This window comes from Dreissena polymorpha, chromosome 4 (assembly GCF_020536995.1).
Source record: "Dreissena polymorpha isolate Duluth1 chromosome 4, UMN_Dpol_1.0, whole genome shotgun sequence".
NCBI classification, from domain to species: Eukaryota; Metazoa; Mollusca; class Bivalvia; order Myida; family Dreissenidae; genus Dreissena; species Dreissena polymorpha.
This window is the reverse complement of record NC_068358.1, coordinates 86,800,816-86,821,005: the sequence shown is the minus strand read 5'-3', so window position 1 is coordinate 86,821,005 and position 20,190 is coordinate 86,800,816. Positions and strand designations below refer to the sequence as shown.

The following is a 20,190-nucleotide window of genomic DNA, read 5'->3' as shown; positions in this document are numbered from 1 at the left end:
GGTTATGTGATCCAAGTAATAAAGCGTCGTTATGATTTGATGAACTTTGACAGAAACATCTCATTAAAAGAAATAGTCTAAACAAATAATGAAAGAATGACAGCCGACGTTTATTCCAATGTCTTAGGTAAGAGCACTGTTTTCCTAATCATCTCTGTTCGTGTTAAATGATCTTGTTTTTATATTTTTGTGCTAATTAACAAATGTCTGACACTAGTAGAAAGCTTTATCATTCAAATGATTCATGTCAAACAACGAGCTTGCACTAAGTTGCAGGTCATAGCCATAGGCACAGTTCAGGGATGGTGTAATGGGACGAGTGAACTTTACCGGTACGTAAAAAAGAATGAAAAAGCGCAAAATTTGATTGTTGCTAAGCTTGCAACACCTAAAACAACACAAGATACAAGATACAAACTTTTATTTCAAGTCGGTTAACAATAAATAACAGTATAACATTAGCTATGTATAGCTATTGACCGACACATATAAATAGTAATATGGTTATGTACAAGGCATAAATAAATAAATAAATTTTCATATTTCTTGTTAAAATATCAAAGGCATATTTAGTTTACTAACAAAGCACATGATAATAACTTAGCAACTATAACATAACTAAGCAACTATATAATAACTTAGCAGCTATATAAAAGATATAAACACATAAAAAAGTAAGCTTGTAATTAAAACATAATTATTTACTTAAAGGATTTACAATAGTTGTGATGAAAGTATATTTACTTAATAATGATTAAGCTTATTTATAAAAAAGCATATATCACAGTGTGCATGAAACATAAGAAACATGCAAGCAACAAGCAGCCAAAATTTTAGCAACTTAAACAAGCAAGCAACAAAAAGCCAAAATTTAAGCACTTACATATTTAATGAAAGTATATTTTACTTATAATGATTTAACTTACATATTTATATTAAAATCAGGTTCGTTGCATGAGTAAAAAGAAAAGCGTATATCACAGTGTGCATGCAACACAAAAGCAAGCAAGCAACAAAATCTAAAAAATGTAGCACTTTAAACGAGCTAGCAACAAAAAGCCAAATAAAAATGTTTTTTTTTTTTTTTTTTTAAGCAACTAACATATTTAATAATAATCAGTTTCGTTGCATGAACAAGCTTATATCACAGTATGCATGAAAACATAGAGCATGCAAGCAACAACAAAAAGCAAAAATTTAGCAACTATGTTTGATACATGCAATAGGAGCAGCGGCAGCTCTCACCGTCCCAAGAGCTAACCAAACTGGAGAACTGGTTGAGATGTAATTGGTCCCTGAAATGTTGGGGGAGAGAGTTCCACAGTTTGGCAGCCCCGAAACGGAAAGAGTTGATGCCGTAACTTGATGTTCTTACTTGGGGGATTTCAGCAGTTCTGGTGTATCTAAAAGAATAGGAATTAGATTTAAGATTTACAAGGTCATTAAGATAAATTGGAGTTTGATTATTGATTATTTTAAATGTTTCCAAAATAATTGATCTTAGTCTCCTAATTTTTAATGAAGGCAATTTTGACTTATTCAATAAATCGTCATAAGTTGAAACATAATCGTCATAGATAAATCTTAATGCTCTCTCTTGAATTTTTTCCATTTTCTTTGTATTTACTTCCCCACAGTAATGCCATACTACAGGACAATAGTTAAAACTAGATAGGATAAAAGAATGATAGATGGTTAGTTTACCTAATTTACAAAGGTGTTTTCCAATTCTTTTCAAAACATTTAATTGCCTTGAGGCTTTTTTACATATGTTGGATATATGGCTATTAAATTTAAGTTGAAAATCGATTGTGACACCTAATAATTTTACTTCTTCGTCACATTTAATAGTGTGATTATTTCCAAGATTGAAGGATGTAATATGTTCTCTACATTTTTTTCCAATGGCAATGCCTTGAAATTTATCTGGGTTGGCTTGCATTTTATTGTTTGAAAACCAAGCTATTAGTGTTTTGCTATCCAGTGATATTTTTTTTATCCTATATATTTCCTTAGTATCGGGGTCTACTGCCCCCAACCCCCCGCTTTGTCTTTAGTAGTAAACAACTTAGTACCGGTAAAGTTCAATCTAGCAGGCGAAATCTTTAGCTTACTTGTCTGTCATGGCACGAACTTGTTTACAAAAGGGAAGGAGTTTGGCATTGCCCAGTTTACAGAGTTTGCCCTGATGTCATGATCTCCAGTCCCTCTGACATTTCCATCTTTTGAAAATGAATTTTTGCAACGTAAAGAAATCAAATATAAAAGTCAGTCAGACATGCCCTTTCATGCCGAAGGACAACACTAGAAATCGGAGTGGATTGTTTGTGGAAAAAATAAAATTATTTCACATCAAAATATTTACTGTTTAGCAAGATTTTCAACAGAAGTTGTATCAACATGATGTCTAGGCCAAGTTTGAACATGGGCCTTGCCAGGTCAAAACTAGGTCACGGGGTCACTTAGTGCGTTTTAAACATTCATCATGTTTTCCGCTCTCTAATTTAAGTAGTTTTCATCCGATCTTTACCAAACTTCGTCAGAAGTTGTATCAACATGATGTCTAGGCCAAGTTCGAACATGGGCCTTGCCCGGTAAAAAACTAGGTCATGGGGTCACTTAGTGCGTTTTAAACATTCAGCATGTTGTCCGCTCTCTAATTCAAGTAGTTTTCATCCGATCTTCACCAAACTTGGTCAGAAGTTTTATCTAGATGATCTGAAGGCCAAGTTTGAACATGGGCCATGCCAGATCAAAAACTAGGTCACGGGGTCACTTTGTACATTTAACACATTGAGCATAGTGTCTGCTTTCTATTTCAAGTAGTTTAAATCCGATCTTCTCCACACTTGGTCAGAAGTTGTAACTAGATGATGTGTAGGTCGAGTTCGAACATGGGCCATGCCGGGTCAAAAACTAGGTCACGGGGTCACTTAGTGTGTTTAAAACCTCACCATGTTGTCCGCTCTCTCATTCGAGTAGTTTTTATCCAATCTTCACCAAAATTGGTCAGAAGTTGTATCTTGATCATGTCTAAGGCAAGTTTGAATATGGGTCATGCCGGGTCAAAAACAAGGTCACGGGGTCACTTAGTGCGTTTTAAACATCACAATGTTGTCCGCTCTCTAATTCAAGTAGTTTTCATCCAATCTTCACCAAACTTGGTCAGAAGTTGTATCTAGATGATGTCTAGGTCATGTTTGAATATGGGTCATGCCAGGTCAAAAACTAGGTCACGGGGTATCTTAGTGCCTTTTAAACCTCACCATGTTGTTGGCTCTCTAATTCAAGTAGTTTTCATCCAATCCTTACCAAACTTGGTCACAAGTTTTATCTAAATGATCTCTAGGACAAGTGTGAACATGGGCCATTCCGGGCCTAAAACTAGGTCACGGGGTCACTTAGTGCGTTTTTTAACATTCAGCATGGTGTGCGCTCTCTAATTGAAGTAGTTTACATCGGATCTTCACCAAACTTGGTCAGAAGTTTAATGGAGATGATCTTCAGGCCAAGTTAGAACATGGGTTTTTTTGGGTCAAAAACTAGGTCAAGGGGTCACTTAGTGCGTTTTAAAAATTGAGCATGGTGTCCGCTGTTTTTTGTGAAGACGACATGCAAAATATTATGTGTCAATGTGGCATGTGGGGGTATTTGTCGGGTCTGTGACAAAGCTCTAGTTATTCTGTCTCAGAATGTAGAGAAAATAAAGTGGTAAAGTTTGAATAACTCGAAATTTGTATTGCCTTGGATATTAATGTCAGTGAGCAAGAATTGTTAGATAGATAGTTTACTATATGGAAGGCCAAGGTGATTGTAATATTGAGCTTAAAATTTCTTCAGACATACCGCAACTTTATTTCAGATTGCAGTCTTCATTGCTGTGGTAAATGTAAGGGGCTTTTCAGCTTTCCAGAAGAAAAAATGAAGCATCAAATAGCCTGCTCTGCAAATCCATTCAAATCTCCTTGCACTTATTTTGCTTGTGAGAGGAAAGTTTTCCTTCAGGTAAAGTTTCAATTAAGTTGCAAAGTTGCTAATAATGGATTTTTTTAATCATATTCACTTTATAATTCAAGGGCAGTGTTTTTCGTTAACTGAAAAGAGTGGTTTCTAACATTTTAATTGAAGGTAACTCAAACATTATCTACACTAGTCATTATCTGTTTGGCAAGTCAAGTTAGAATTAGTAATTCTAATTGTTCTTTTATGTTTCCATATTTTCCACTGAGGGTATAAGGTAAAGAAGAATAAGAAAGATTTTCCCAGCATCTGTCTAGGTCTATGTATTAACATAAAAAACCACCATATTAAAATAGTTCAGGAATGTATTATTTGTTTATTTTCAGCTTTTCCAGCCCGATGACTTTCAAGTAGAGGGTGCATTCCATCCTTTGAATATGTCCAAAGATGACAGTTTTATCAACCCATTTGTGAAACTAAGGATGCCGGATATATTTGACCCTTCATTCTTTTTGCGAACTCCATTCCCTTCTCAGACCCAACAACCTGGAGCTGATTCCACATTCTTACTCGATCAAAACATTGATGTGCTGGAGAACAATATGGACACTTTAGATGGGAACATTAACTGCAGTCCAGACAAAACCACTTGTGAATCCTTCCTAAATCAACCAAATGTGCTTGAAACTCCACAACAGATTCAGAACATTATCAATAAAAACATAGAGTATCTAAAGAGCACTGATATTCCGGACTTGACCCGAACTGCAAACAAGCATACCTTCCCGGCCAACCAAGGCTCACACAGAGTTGAATCCCCATTGGATCGTAATACAAGCATGTTTGAAGGCTCAAGGTCAAGAGTACAATCTCCGTTTGAAAAACATCCTGGATTTCTCGATGATACTTTGCTTGGTTTTGGTGGGTATGCATATCCTTCAAATCCAACTGAAAAGCATCCTGGGTTTTTAGATGACACACATCTTGGTTATCATACAGGTAGCTTCTCGTACGTCTTTAACCAGGCCATTCCTTTTCCCTGCAACTTTAGTTCCGACCTTATGGGTTTCATGCCAACAAATTCCAATGAAACTCAGTCAACCTTCCCACAAAACCCACCGCAATGTCCAAAGGAGCAAAAGTATATTGACATTGGTAAAAAAGATCCTTTCTTTGGACGTAATCTTGGCCTTTCAGAAATGAATGTGAAAGATCCTTTTCTGATAACTGCATCTGTGAAATCTGATCCTGTGATGAATGATGGAATAGAAGGAGCTTCCATGGGCTTGATTAAATCAAGTTTTACTAAAAGTTGTGAAGACATCCATGCCCAAGTCAGTTCCAACTTTCAGCTACAGGAAACATCTTTTGGGTTTCCTAGCACATTGGATGAACCCACACAGTTAGATTACCTAGACCTTGCCACTCTAGACTTTCTTACAAATCCAAACTTAATTCCCACTAATTGTGGTATTGGACCCTTGCGTGAAAAAGGTGCGTATGAAAAAGATGATGACATGTACAGTGAGGATAATTTCTTGTACCATGAGCAGGCCAGCATTCAAACAGAGACGGTGGCACGACTTGAAGGAAACCTGGGCAATAAAAACAGCTTTGAGGAGCCTGTGAAATATTCCAACGAGATCTTGAAGCCATTGCGACTGAAGAAATATAAAAGTGATTTAGGAAAGCAACCTGATTATTTGGTTGATTCACGGCGTATACTTTACCGCGAGAATCTTTCACAGATCCCATTGTTTGGTAAAAGTAGAGAGTTGTCTATAAGATGTAAGAAGGTTGAGAAAATGAGCAGGAAGCGTAAAATGTCAGAGAGCAATATTGATGGGTATCGGAATATGACAAAACAAAAGTTAAACCGCAAGAGATTATGCAAGTCAGGAAAAATATTTAATGTCAGAGAAAAGTTGACTTTCCTAACCGAAGAGCAGAAGAATTCTGTGAAAGCTATAATAGGCAAAGGTGATTGTATTTTTGTTAAAAAGCAAATAGATGTGAATAAAGAGCCAGTTGTTTTGGTTGAAGATATTCCAGAGAGTATACAGAGCATGTATGGGACTAACACAAGTGAATGTTTGTCCACTATTACGAATGCTAAATTGGATGAGAAGAGCACATTTGAATCTTCTGTTGGGAGCAAAAGTCCTAGGTCAAGTCATGATGGTGTTAAACTGACTTCAGTGCTTATTCTGAAATGTCAGCAGTGTGAATATACATGTGCAACTGGGGCAGACCTGAAAGCACACTGCAACTCGCACAAAACTGAGACTGAACTTGCCACTGAGTCCATCTTGGAGGCAAACATTGAACCTCCTGTAGAAGATTCCCTGCAGGAAAAACAGAGATGTGATGATCAAGATCTGTCTGACTTCATTGACAAGTTGACTGAATCTGCTGTGAGCAACTTGGATGCTACAGAAAGTTCCATTCCTGATCAGTTGTGGAGAGGTCACACATCAACAGAGTCTGATGTGCAAGGATCATTAAACCAAGCTACTTGTTCAGATGCTGATATAAAGAAATGTGCGTTTGAGGTAAATCAGAATTTCTTTAAACCAATTCACAACTCAGAGACTGATGCAAATAACTTAGGTGCTCTAAATGATGTTGAAACATCAAATTTATCTGATGAACACGTTTTTCTTACAGTTGCAGGTTCTGGTTTCACTAATGTTTCATCTGTAAGTTGTGATTGTGTGCTGGATTGTAACAGTGAAAACTTGTCAAGTTTCACTGAAGCAAATGAAGAAACTAACGAAAAAATTGCTGTTGTACCATTTTCTAATGACAGTGTTGTAAATAAAGGAGGTGACTCATATGAATCTCATTGCTCTATATCAGTATCTGATTTTAATGTTGCAAACACCTCCCAAACACTTGTTAAAGATGAATTTAGCTTCAATGCTTGTCTGATTCTTGCCAGAAATGAATGTCAACACACGGAACATGTCAGTTATAAATCAGATACAAATATTACAATTGTAGAAGATAAAGAACTAAAAGATTTGTGTGAAGTTCCAGTTAAGGACAATGAACTGTCCCAACATGTTTTAAAATGTGAAACTGAAATAAGTGATTTAGACACTGAAAAGAATAATGAAAAGGTGAAAGAAGTTGCCATTAAAAGTTATTTATCGACGGATTACAAGCTGGAATCTTTCAATAATGTTCACTCCATTGAAACAAAAACTGAAACTACCGAAAATGACTCAGTGACTGATGATGATGCGGATGATGACTTTGTTGATGAAATAAAAGCAGAAGAAGCATTGATCAATAACCTTGGTGAAATGAATGCAATCTGTTTAGAAAATCAAGTAGAAACAAGCATCGCTGGAATGGACCTTAAACCGAAAGAAACAAGCACGATTGACATGGTTAATCCTAATGTGCATGAAGGTTATAAAACTGAGTTTCACGGGTCAGTTAAACCGGATAATGATAACAGCGGGAAATTTGCTCACAACAGGACATATCCAAGGAGATCAAATTCTTTGCCAGAATGTTTAAATGTGAGGTACTTACAAAGGAATGTGAAGAAATTTGTTGGTGCAAACTTTGCTGATGATTTTCAAATACAAAGGATGGACAACAGTAATAAGGCATTTTATCTAGATGTGATTTGTGAAACTGAAGTGTCAACTTTAGCTAATAAGGGTGGAGATCTCAGTACTGTAAGTACTGAAGGAACTGCTCAGAAGTCCAGTGGTGTAGAACCAAATGTAGTTAAAGAATCTACATCCATTAGTCTAGATCATGATTATTTTTCCAAATCACCTTCATCTGAAGCTAGAGAAACTGACAAGACAGAACCAGTGCCTATAAAAACTCAGAGCACAAATTCAATTGCCACCTGTTCTAAGAACCATGATAGTAAAGCAGTTATGGTGTCACTTTTGCAAAAGCCCAAAGCTGAAAACAGTAAACCTGATGGAACAGAAAATAATGATGCTAAAGATCATGTACATTTGGCAAAAGAAGAAAAACATCCAACACACAATCAAGTATCAAAATCTACAGATATCACAACATTTGATGTTGAAGACATTAAAGGACAAGTGCTTGGTCCATATGAGAAAGGTAAGCAAATTAACATGCTAATAAAAATTACTGTTTAAGTTAACATTATGTTTATAATTATTGATGTTGATTATTCTGAGAATTTTTATGCCCCTGGATTGAATGATCGGGGGTGTATTTTTTTTGGCCTGTCTGTCTGTCTGTCATTGTATGTATCTGTCTGTCATTTTATGTGTGTGTCTGTCCCAAAACTTTAACCTTGGTCATAACTTTTGCAATATTGATGATAGCAATTTGATATTTTGGCATGCATGTGTATCTCATGGAGCTGCACATTTTGAGTGGTGAAAGGTCAAGGTCATCCTTCAAGGTCAAAAGTCAAATATATGGCTTCAAAGTGGCGCAGTAGGGGGCATTGTGTTTCACAAAGACAGGTCTTGTTTTATTTAGTTTTCCTTGTTGAAATTTACACCAAGGTAGCATTTTGTTCTTGAAAAATGATGTGTTTGTGTAAAGTATAATTTTGCACAATAAGAGCAATTAAGACTGCATTCCAAAACATTGATAGGAAAAAAGAATTACGTGTGTAGCAATAAATGATAAATAAGCAATGAATTATCAAATGAAAAACTATTTTAAAATTGATAAATAATGCAATGTTGTTGTTGTTGTTTTAAGACCCCAAGGTTCTGTCCTGCAATGCTTGCCAGTTCACGACAGACAACAGGAACAAGTACCACAACCACATGTTGAAGCACACAGGTGGGTCTAGTACAGAAGCTTTCCCAGGTGTCACTACTGGCATCAGGGATTGTTTAGGGTTTAATTTGAGCAAACATGTGACCCCATTCCTAAGTACAAAGTTTTCTTATGTGATAACTTTATAATTTTAAGCCTTATTGGGAAAAAATATTTATGCTAAATATGAGTTGACCAAGTGTGTTACAACTTAATATCGTTTTACTGGTAAACGATGCTGCACCAAATGGGACCTTATTTGTACACAAAATGACAGGCATTTTTTTACATGTTCCCAACTATTTTTATCATACCTATTTTGAGCCAAATGTAAAATTTTGCATTATTTTTTTTTATGACAAATTAGAATATAAATATGTAAGCGTGCTTACCCCCCAAAAAATGAATGCCTTTTAAATCCTTTTCCCCTGTCTTAAACGCCACCTTTTCCCATTGACTAATGTCTTTGTTTTTCCACACAACATTACTTGAGAGTACCTTAATGTATAACTTAAAAATTGTGCTGTTTGCAGTATGTCATTCTGTTTAAAAAAAATACCGAACCGGGTAGATTTCAGAATAAATGTAAAGCATTATCAAGTATACCCATCTTTATGTATGCATCGTAGGAATGGTTATTGTAAAATATTTTAATGATCACAGCAGTGGTGTTATGTGAATAAAAACTCAAAATAAACTTATTACTGGTTGTCCTCCCCCCCCCCCCCCCCCCCTAAAAAAAACAAACTCAAAAGAGATCATATTAGCCTAAGGCTCAAGACACAAAATCAAGCTTTAATACAAATATTTAAACGTAGCTGCAGTTTAGCAATATTAAGATATGAATTCTGCTCTAGGAGTCATCTACCGGTGTGATTACACAGGCTGCAGTTTCAAGTCGATTTACAAGCGGAACTATGATCACCATGTTCGTGTAAAACACACTGAGAAGACACTGTACCTGTGTGAATACTGTTCACATCGCACCCTTGATGTAAGTGCTTGCTCTTCGTACGCACATGTAGACGAGTTGACAGCATGATGAAAATCAGCCATAAAATGTTTCTCGTCATATGATAAAGTTCATGTCTAAAGGTCTAATTTTAAATTCAGATAGCTTTTCCTATTAATTTTTTTTTTCAGTAAAAATTATTACTGTCAAATCAGTTTTATGTGTGGGGTTTATTCATTTTAGTTGATTTCTTGGGTTTAATTATCCACAAATTAAACATACATGCATCTGAAAATGCCCAGTCAAAATTCCTCTTTTTTTTCGTCTAAAATCAGAAATCCTTCAATTAAAATGTGCCCCATTAGTGCAAAAAGGTACCATGTGACATTGAAATTAATAGGCACATGGTACCTTTTTGCATCAAGAGGGCAAAATTGTCCACAACAAACTAATTTTTAAGCTCTAAACTTCATGCCACCAAATAAAAATGATTGTACAGTAAAAATGAAGTATACATGATTTCATGATCCATAAAAAAGAGTAAAGCAAAAAACTATTTGAAAAAATATATACATTATGAATTCTTATTATACCCCCACAAACGAAGTTTAGGGGGGTATATAGGAGTGAACTTGTCTGTCGGTCTGTATTAAGTGTCCGCTCTCTAATTCAAGTAGTTTTAATCCGATCTTCACCAAACTTGGTCAGAAGTTGTATCTACATGATGTCTAGGCCAAGTTCGAACTTGGGCCTTGCCAGGTCAAAAACTAGGTCACTTAGTGCGTTTTAAACATTCAGCATGTTGTCCCCTCTCTAATTCAAGTAGTTTTCATCCGATCTTCACCAAACTTGGTCAGAAGTTGTATCTAGATGATGTCTAGGCCAAGTTCGAACATGGGCCTTGCCGGGTCAAAAACTAGGTCACGGGGTCACTTAGTGCATTTTAAACATTCAGCATGACGTCCGCTCTCTAATTTAAGTAGTTTTCATCCGATCTTCACTAAACTTGGTCAGAAGTTGTATCTACATGATGTCTAGGCCAAGTTGGAACATGGGCCTCGCCGGGTAAAAAACTAGGTCACGGGGTCACTTAGTGCGTTTTAAACATTCAGCATGTTGTCCGCTCTCTAATTCAAGTAGTTTTCATCCGATCTTCACCAAACTTGGTCAGAAGTTGTATCTAGATGATCTTAAGGCCAAGTTCGAACATTAGCCTTGCCCGGTCAAAAATTAGGTCACGGGGTCACTTAGTGAATTTTTTAACATTCAGCATGGTGTCCTCTCTCTTTTTCAAGTAGTTTTCATCCGATCTTCACCAAACTTGGTCAGAAATTTTATCTAGATGATCTGAAGGCCAAGTTCGAACATGGGCCATGCCAGATCAAAAACTAGGTCACAGAGTCATTTAGTACATTTTACACATTGAGCATGGTGTCTGCTCTCTATTTTAAGTAGTTTAAATCCGATCTTCACCACACTTGGTCAGAAGTTGTAACTAGATGATGTGTAAGTCAAGTTCGAACATGGGCTATGCCAAGCCAAAAACTAGGTCACGGGGTCACTTAGTGTGTTTTAAACCTCACCATGTTGTCCGCTCTCTAATTCAAGTAGTTTTTATCCAATCTTCACCAAACTTGGTCAGAAGTTGTATCTTGATAATGTCTAGGGCAAGTTTGAATATGGGTCATGCGGGGTCAAAAACAAGGTCACGGGGTCACTTAGTACATTTTAAACATCACAATGTTGTCCGCTCTCTAATTCAAGTAGTTTTTATCCAATCTTCACCAAACTTGGTCAGAAGTTGTATCTAGATGATGTCTAGGTCAAGTTTGAATATGGGTCATGCCAGGTCAAATACTAGGTCACGGGGTATCTTAGTGCGTTTTAAACCTCACCATGTTGTTGGCTCTCTAATTCAAATAGTTTTTATCCAATCTTCACCAAACTTGGTCAGAAGTTGTATCTTGATAATGTCTAGGGCAAGTTTGAATATGGGTCATGCGGGGTCAAAAACAAGGTCACGGGGTCACTATCTACGTTTTAAACATCACAATGTTGTCCGCTCTCTAATTCAAGTAGTTTTCATCCAATCTTCACCAAACTTTGTCAGAAGTTGTATCTAGATGATGTCTAGGTCAAGTTTGAATATGGGTCATGCCAGGTCAAATACTAGGTCACGGGGTATCTTAGTGCGTTTTAAACCTCACCATGTTGTCCGCTCTCTAATTCAAGTAGTTTTCATCCAATCCTCACCAAACTTGGTCACAAGTTTTATCTAAATGATCTCTAGGACAAGTTTGAACATGGGCCATTCCGGGCTTAAAACTAGGTCACGGGGTCTGTTAGTGCGTTTTTTAACATTCAGCATAGTGTGCGCTCTCTAATTCAAGTAGTTTACATCGGATCTTCACCAAACTTGGTCAGAAGTTTTATGGATATGATCTTAAGGCCAAGTTAGAACATGGGCCTTTCTGGGTCAAAAACTAAGTCAAGGGATCACTAAGTGTGTTTTAAAAATTGAGCATGGTGTCCGCTGTTTTTTTGTGAAGACCACATGCAAAATATTGTGTGCCTTGGGCATGTGGGGGTATTCGTCACGTCTGTGACAAAGCTCTAGTATCTCTTTTTGTCATGCTTTATTCTCAATAGATTGCGAATTTTACAGAAAAATTCCTTGAATCGCCATATCAACAATGTGCACCTCAAGGAGCACAGGTACAAGTGCACTGACTGTACTTTTACTGCATATTGCCGAACAGATGTTGTGAAGCACTACAAGAACAGTCACGTGCAGCTGAAGCAGTTTGCCTGCAACCAGTGCGACTTCAAGACTTGTTATGCCCACGTTTTGAAGTACCACCTGATGGGCCACGCTGGCATCAAGCCCTACAAGTGCAGCAAATGTGAGTACCAGGTCACCAATCCAAACTGCGTGCGCCGTCACATTGAGAGCATACACCGAGACTCGGAAGGGGCCTCATGCGAAGTGCTGGATCTGTCATTCGAAATCGACTCGAAGCAGTTTAACTGTGGGGCGGATATTAGCGATAGAGACATACAGGTTGTGGAACTCTCTAACGAGGAAAGGGAGAGCATTAGGAAGATACAGATTGAGAATGAGAAGAACGGGAACCTGACCCGTCCCGTGGGAAGGAAACCAGCTAAGTTCCTGGGGATCAATTGTAACTATGACGACACCAGTAATCAGACAGTATATATTTCAGTGTAGGGAGTTGAAGAATGGGGTGTCGTTGGATTAAATTGAACCCCCCTCTGGGAAAATGGGCCTTAATGCTTGTGCGTAAAGTGTTGTGCCAAATAACTGGATGACGTTTTCCGTCTGGACTGGATTTTCATATGGAAGAGAGTTCCTTTCAACAAAATTATGCATTAAAGCAGGAAGTGTTGTCCTTGAAGTGAAGCCTATACAGTCTGCAGTTTCAAGTCAATCTGGGATATGACACTTTACACCAATGCTTTAAGGCCCGTTTTGCCTGAGTGAAGCTAAAAGGCTGTTTTTTTTAAACTTGGGCCTGTTTAGCTCAGTTCATATCGGGCTGCTTTGTCAGTCCTGGCCTTATGGATTGGAAATTCCAACTCTGTCATAAAAATTGTGTGTGTATTGGAAATTATTTCTAAGGTCATTTTGCCCTTTATGTGCACTTTGAACTTGTTAATCGCTTAGATCCGCGTACTGGCCTAGGAAATGTATGGTTATACTACAAGTAGTTGACTGCCTTGATAAGACTGAAATGTTGTTTAAATTAGTGAAAATTCCAAACAAACAATAGCGAGAAGTACATTTTGCCTAATTTGGTAATTCAAAATACAAATGTTTTGAGTGCTTTAGACAAAAAGTCATATTTGACCCGTTACTTTGTGATTAATATTTGCTACTGAGTGCTGGTCTTAATAACCAAGGTATTCTTTCTGTATAATTGTCTGAACAGTTAAGGTCTGGATGTGCAGAATTTTATCAATGATGCAAAATTATGTCGTTCTTGAACTATTTCCTTTACCTATAGTATATTAACTGTGCAATTCTAAACAGTAGATATGAAGATTATTGTTCATAACATAACTTTGACAGTAAAGTTTTTGAGGATTCATTACATGATGGCCTATTATGGTATTTGTCTTTGATAAGAAAAGAGATGCATATGTGAAACTGAGGGCAGACATGTCATTCAGTTGATTTAAGGTCTCACATTTGTGCTTAGTAATGTATTTTTTTATTCATGACTATTACATATAATGTGCTCATGAACATTTACAATTGTGATTATTGAATGGGGGAAATGCAGTCATTCTTGTAAACAATACAGTGTGTATACATTTGTAAATCAATTTGTCTTGACAATACCCACAAACAATGACATAGCACCCAAATATCAAATCAATAATTTGATACTTATCACTCCAATGTTATTTTATTTGTTTCTGACTTAAATCATGTTTGCTTCACGGTCTGAACTTGGTCATGTTAGGGGAGAAAATTGTGCGGCCAGTCCGGGACTCGAACCCGTGACACCTCGCTAACAGGGCAAGTGCTCTCCCAACTGAGCTAACCCGGCAGCCACACAACTTATCCCCTAACGTGACCAAGTTGAGACTGTGACATTTGTAATAAAAACATAGATTAGAACAATCATATAGGTTGCATATTTGTCTAGGAATTAGTTTCTATGAGAATGAACAAGCAGTTGCAATACATTTCAGGTATTTAATACCATTCAAGTATCATAAATGTGGTTGTACCACTTTTCACAGTGAGTCCATTTTCAAATATCATAATAATTCAATGTTTTGGTTCAGTTCCTTATCTGTGTTGCATTATTAGCTCAATTGAGCTAGACTTATTCATGGTGAGCTTTTGTGATCGCTCCTTTTTTAGTTGTCACTGTGTGCATTGTCAGCATTTCCTGTTGAACTCTCTCTAGTCTTACATTTATTTCTTAATGCTTACCAAACTTTGTAAGGACATTTTTCTCAATGATATCTGGGCCAAGTTCAAAATTGGATCACTAGGGTAAAAAAAAAGGAAAAGCGTGCGAGACCAGATTTATTTTCTGATCTGCATGAAATTTGGTCAGAATAATTTTCCTGATGATATCTCGACTGACATCAAATTGGATAACGCGAGGTCAAAACCAAGGTCGATAGGTCAAATTTCTGAAAAAGTTTGTTAACATTTATATAGCCACATTTATTGTGCAATCTTTAGAAAAGTGCTCAGCACATTTGTCTAATTGATATATTGACAGAGTTTTTGAAACAGGGTCACATGGGGTCAAAACTAAGTCTCAAGGTCATTATAAGTGAAAGCTAAGAAATCTAGAGGCAAAATTTAATGCCCAATCTTCATGACACTTGGTCAGAACATTTGTCTCAGCAATGCCTAGGCCAAGTTTGAAACTGGGTAACATTTAGTCAAAACCTTGGTCACTTGGTCATATAAAAAAAGCAGCTTGTTAACACTCAAGAGATAGACAACATCTATTGCTCAATCTTCATGAACATTGGTCACAACATTTGTCTCAATTAAATCTCAGCTGAGTTTAAAAATTGATAATGTGTGGTCAGAAACAAGGTCACTAGGTTAAATCCAATCGAAAGCTTGTGAACACTTTAGAGTCCAACTTTATTGTCCAATCTTCATGAAACTTGGCTAGAACATGTGTCCCGATGAAGATCTTAAACTAGGTAATGTCACTTCAAATTAACTAAAAATCTTGTGAATACTCCAGAGTCCTCATTATTGCACAATCTTCATGAAATTTAGCCTGAATATTGGCTCTTATGGTATATTAGAGAAAAGGCATGTGAACACTTTGGGAGCCACATTTATGGCCCAATCCTTGTGGAACTTGGTGAGAACTTTCGTTCCAATAATCTTAATACAAAACTGAGTAATGTGGGATTAAAAACTAGGTCAATAGATCAATTGAAAGTATGTGAACACTCTAGAAGTCATATTTATTTGTACAATCTTCATGAATCTTGCTCAGATTATTTGTTTAAATTGTTCCTGTCTATAGAAAAACAGGGCCACCATGAGAGGGCAGGGCAAAAAAAACCTTCGCAAGGGGCCTTTTTTTCTTCCCCTTAACCAAAAAGGCCCTTTCCCCTGCAGACATTTCTTTAAAATCATGCATTTTTCTTTAAATTTCAAATCAACCTCAGTATTTTTCATTCCCCAAAGCCAGAAAATTGTGTCTCCCCCCCCCCCCAAAAAAAAAATTCCCAAAAGTTAGTGTTTTGGCCCTGGGGGGAACAGTTTCCAAATGTGAATGTAGTAAAACCATTTGAACACTTTTTGACCTGCTTATCGTAAAACTTGCTCAGAACATTAAGAAATATTTATATCTGCATGGCCTCAATTTGAAAAATAAAATGATAATGCTTTTTATGCCCCCATTTCGAAGAAAAGGGGGTATATAGTTTTTGCACTGTCTGTCGGTCGGTCGGTCGGTCAGTCGGTCGGTCGGTCATGCCGGGTCAAAAACTAGGTCACGGGGTCACTTAGTGCATTTCAAGGATTTAGCATGGTGTCCGCTCTCTAATTGAAGTAGTTTTCATCTGATCTTTACTAAACTTGGTCAGAAGTTGTATCAAGACATTATCTAGGTCAAGTTCGAATATGGGTCATGCCGGGTCAAAAACTAGGTCACTGGGTCACTTAGTGCATTTCAAGGATTTAGCATGGTGTCCGCTCTCTAATTAAAGTAGTTTTCATCTGATCTTAACTACACTTGGTAAGAAGTTGTATTAAGACAATATCTAGGTCAAGTTTGAATATGGGTCATGCCGGGTCAAAAACTAGGTCACGGGGTCACTTAGTGCATTTCAAGGATTAAGCAAGTTGTTTGCTCTCTAGTTTATGTGGCTTTCTGATTTATTTTGATATTCTAAGACATTTTTATGCCCCCGAAGGAGGGCATATAGTGATCGGACTGTCCGTTCGTCTGTCAGTCCGTCCGTCTGTCCGTCAGCCTTTGCGTTAAGATTTTGAAAAATGCTCATAACTTCTATGTCGCTTCAGATAGCAATTTCATATTTGGCATGCTTGTGTATATGGACAAGGCCTTTCCATACGCACACAAATTTTGACCCCTGTGACCTTGACCTTGAACTTAGGGTCCGCGTTTAGGTTCGATATCTGCGTTTAGGATTTGAAAAAAGCTAATAACTTCTACCAAGCGTTTACACAGTTATACTTTTATGTAGTGACAAAGTTACAGTTGGGGGCATCCGTGTCCTGTGGACACATTTCTTGTTTTTTAAACATTGCAGCCAAGTGATAGTGCAGTTTTCCTTATTAGTCTGTTTTTAAAATAACAAGCTAAGAATAGTTAAGTTCCTTTGGGTCACAGGTGAGCGCCTTAGGACCTTTATTAATCTTTTTGTAACATCCATGAACATTCGATTAAGTTTTTAATTCTTTTTAGTTGGCTTGCACAGTCTATTTATGTTTGTGTTAATACAGTTAAGACAAACTACTGAAAATTGTGACGTAATGATCATGTTATGATGCTTAATTGGTCAGTTAGAAGAACTGAGTGGCTGGAAATAAATGTATGCATTAAACTTGTATATACTGTTTGCCATATATATTTATCTCAGGTTTATATAACATGTATTGCAGTGGATACAGTTACTATAGCAACCATATTATAACGGTTTTTTTTCACATCAACTTTGTTAACAATATGTTGTTGTTTTTTTAGTGCAAGAGACGACCTTATCTTTGTTGACTGTTTATACAGTTTTGAGTTTGTAACTTGTCGTGGTACTGCACATTAACAATGTCGTTTATAAGCGCAATACTGGTTATATTATAGTTATTATGTTAAATATAAACAGTTGCTGCAGCAACATCCACATTTATTGATATATTCATGAGAGTATTATGACTGCGCTTGAAAACTGTCAATTGATAAATGCTAAGTATCGACAACTCAATTGATATGTATTTGTCTCATCAAAAAAATGTTACCATGGAAACGGAGGTTTTAGAATTACTATGCTCACAATTCACATTTGATATTTGTATTGACAATAATATGTATTGTTCTTAATATTGCTAGTTAACATACTTAAATAATGGATACATGTGTCATTATTATCTTATTATGTAAAAATGGGTATGTGTGAATGTGTTGCCATGGTTACCATACCATATATGTTGTTACGGTTTTAATACATGTTTTTCGGAACTACACACATTAAATAAATATTTCAGGTAATTTTTGTTAATAAATTCCATAGGGCCATTTTCGACCCTAAGTGAACCTAGTCCTTTCATTTCTTTCTGTTGAGCAAATGCGTACAATATAAACTTTCATTAAGCTTTGTTTATTTGCATTCCACGTATTTTATAATTGTAATTATATTTTTTTTTTTAAATTGTTTAAATATGCAAGGGCTGTCCTCATTGCTATTGAAAACTGATGTACTCTGATACATAATTATATAGTTTAAACATATAAAAGCACATTATTTCTGCTGAAGTAACACTTAAAATTTCATGTAAATGTACCTTAAATATTAGTTTATTTACAGATTTGTATTTTTCTCTGGAGCTTTATGGTAAATGTTAGTTTGGTGTGCTGTTCTACTTAAATGTTGTAGCTTATCAGTATTTTGTATTGTTTATGACGTGTTATATTTTGTTGTTTTTTAAAATGTAATTAAGAAATATCTGGGCTGAAATGCAGTGGTTATCAAAGTTGTTATGTAAGCCACAGATTGGGTTCCATTAAAACAGTCTACCTCTGACAAGAATCATGACTGTGTGATTTGTGTTATCTTGGCTTTGTTGAAAACAAAGATTTGTTGAGTATAGATCTGAAATTGTTATAAATATTGTATGTTATTTATTTATTAAATGTTAAAAACCATGGCTCTTTAGTATTCAATTCAGGTTTTAGTCCCCTACTGGTTTCACCGGAGGGGACTTTTGGTTTTGTATCCGTCCGTCCGTCACACTTTTCTGGATCCTGCGATAACTCTAAAAGTTCTTAATATTTTTTCATGAAACTTGGAATATGGATAGATGGCAATATGGACATTATTCACTTCATTTCATTTTGTTCCTAGTATGTCAAAAATTGTGGTTGCTATGGCAACAAATAGACTAGAAATACTGCTGAAAATGGTGTTTTTTTCTGGATCCTTTGATAACTCTAAAAATTCTTAATATTTTTTCATGAAACTAGGAATATGGATAGATGGGAATATAGACATTATGCACGTCATTTCATTTTGTTCCTACGTCAAAACTTGTGCTTGCTATGGCAACAAATAGAAATACTGCTGAAAATGGTGTTTTTTTCTGGATCGTGCGATAACTCTAAAAGTTCTTAATATTTTTTCATGAAACTTGGAATATGGATAGATGGCAATATGGACATTATGCACGTCATTTCATTTTGTTCCTACGTCAAAATTGTGGTTGCTATGGCAACAAATAGACTAGAAATACTGCTGAAAATGGTGTTTTTTTCTGGATCCTGCGATAACTTTAAAAGTTCTAAATATTTTTTCATGAAACTTTAAACATGGATAGATGGCAATATGGACATTATGCACGTCATTTTATTTTGTTCCTACGTCAACATTTCTGGTTGCTATGGCAACAAATAAACTAGAAATACTGCTGAAAATGGTGTTTTTTTCTGGATCCTGCGATAACTTTAAAAGTTCTTAATATTTTTTCATGAAACTTGAAACATGGATAGATGGCAATATGGACATTATGCACGTCATTTAATTTTGTTCCTATGTCAAAAATTCTGGTTGCTATGGCAACAAATACACTACAAATAATGCTGAAAATGGTGGTTTTCTGGATCCTGCGATAACTTTAAAAGTTCTTAATATTTTTTTATGAAGCTTGGAACATGGATAGATGGCAATATGGACATTATGCACGTCATTTCATTTTGTTCCTACATCTAAAATTATGGTTGCTATGGCAACAAATAGACTAGAAATACTGCTGAAAATGGTGGTTTTCTGGATCCTGCGATCACTTTAAAAGTTCTTAATATTTTATTCATGAAATTCATTCATTCATTCATTTTGTTCCTACGTCAAAAATTCTGGTTGCTTTGGCAACAACAACAAAAAATATTCTGACAATGGTGGAATTTCTGACAATGGTGGAACCGGTAGGGGACTTTTATTGCTTGGCAATAGTCTTGTTCATAACTAACATAGCATTTTTACTTCTTTTTGAATAGAAAGATTTAATGTGCATTGCCCTCACCTCAAGAAACTCACTCATTTTGACCCATCTTAATAAATAAATATGGGTCATGCTCTGTGAAAAGAGGGTTTAATGCATGTGCACAGGCTAATCGGGGATGACACTTTCGGCCGAAACTTGATTTTTACTATGAAGAGACTTGCTTCAAACGAAAAAAATCATACAAGCGGAAAGTGTTGTCACTGATTTGCGTCAAAATATGTATCTGAGTGGTAAAGGGTTAATACACAAG

General features: G+C 36.2%; 1 protein-coding gene across 1 annotated transcript; it reads left to right on the top strand.

Moving 5' to 3' along the window:
* Positions 1-34: 34 nt before the first annotated feature.
* On the top strand, positions 35-18,588 carry LOC127878109 (uncharacterized). The gene is made up of 6 exons (XM_052424527.1): positions 35-127; positions 3,863-4,005; positions 4,347-8,058; positions 8,677-8,760; positions 9,594-9,730; positions 12,354-18,588. Exons 1-6 carry the CDS (start codon positions 97-99, stop codon positions 12,915-12,917), a joined length of 4,671 nt encoding a protein of 1,556 aa, XP_052280487.1. The 5' UTR covers positions 35-96; the 3' UTR covers positions 12,918-18,588.
* The last annotated feature ends 1,602 nt before the right edge of the window (positions 18,589-20,190 follow it).

Bases quoted from the DNA above. Each gene is read 5' to 3' on its own strand.
- LOC127878109 (XM_052424527.1), top strand. From the start codon at position 97: ATGACAGCCGACGTTTATTCCAATGTCTTAG. The intron at 4,006-4,346 runs GTAAAGTTTCAA...GTTTATTTTCAG, and splicing joins AGAGGAAAGTTTTCCTTCAG to CTTTTCCAGCCCGATGACTT. The intron at 9,731-12,353 runs GTAAGTGCTTGC...CGAATTTTACAG, and splicing joins GTTCACATCGCACCCTTGAT to AAAAATTCCTTGAATCGCCA.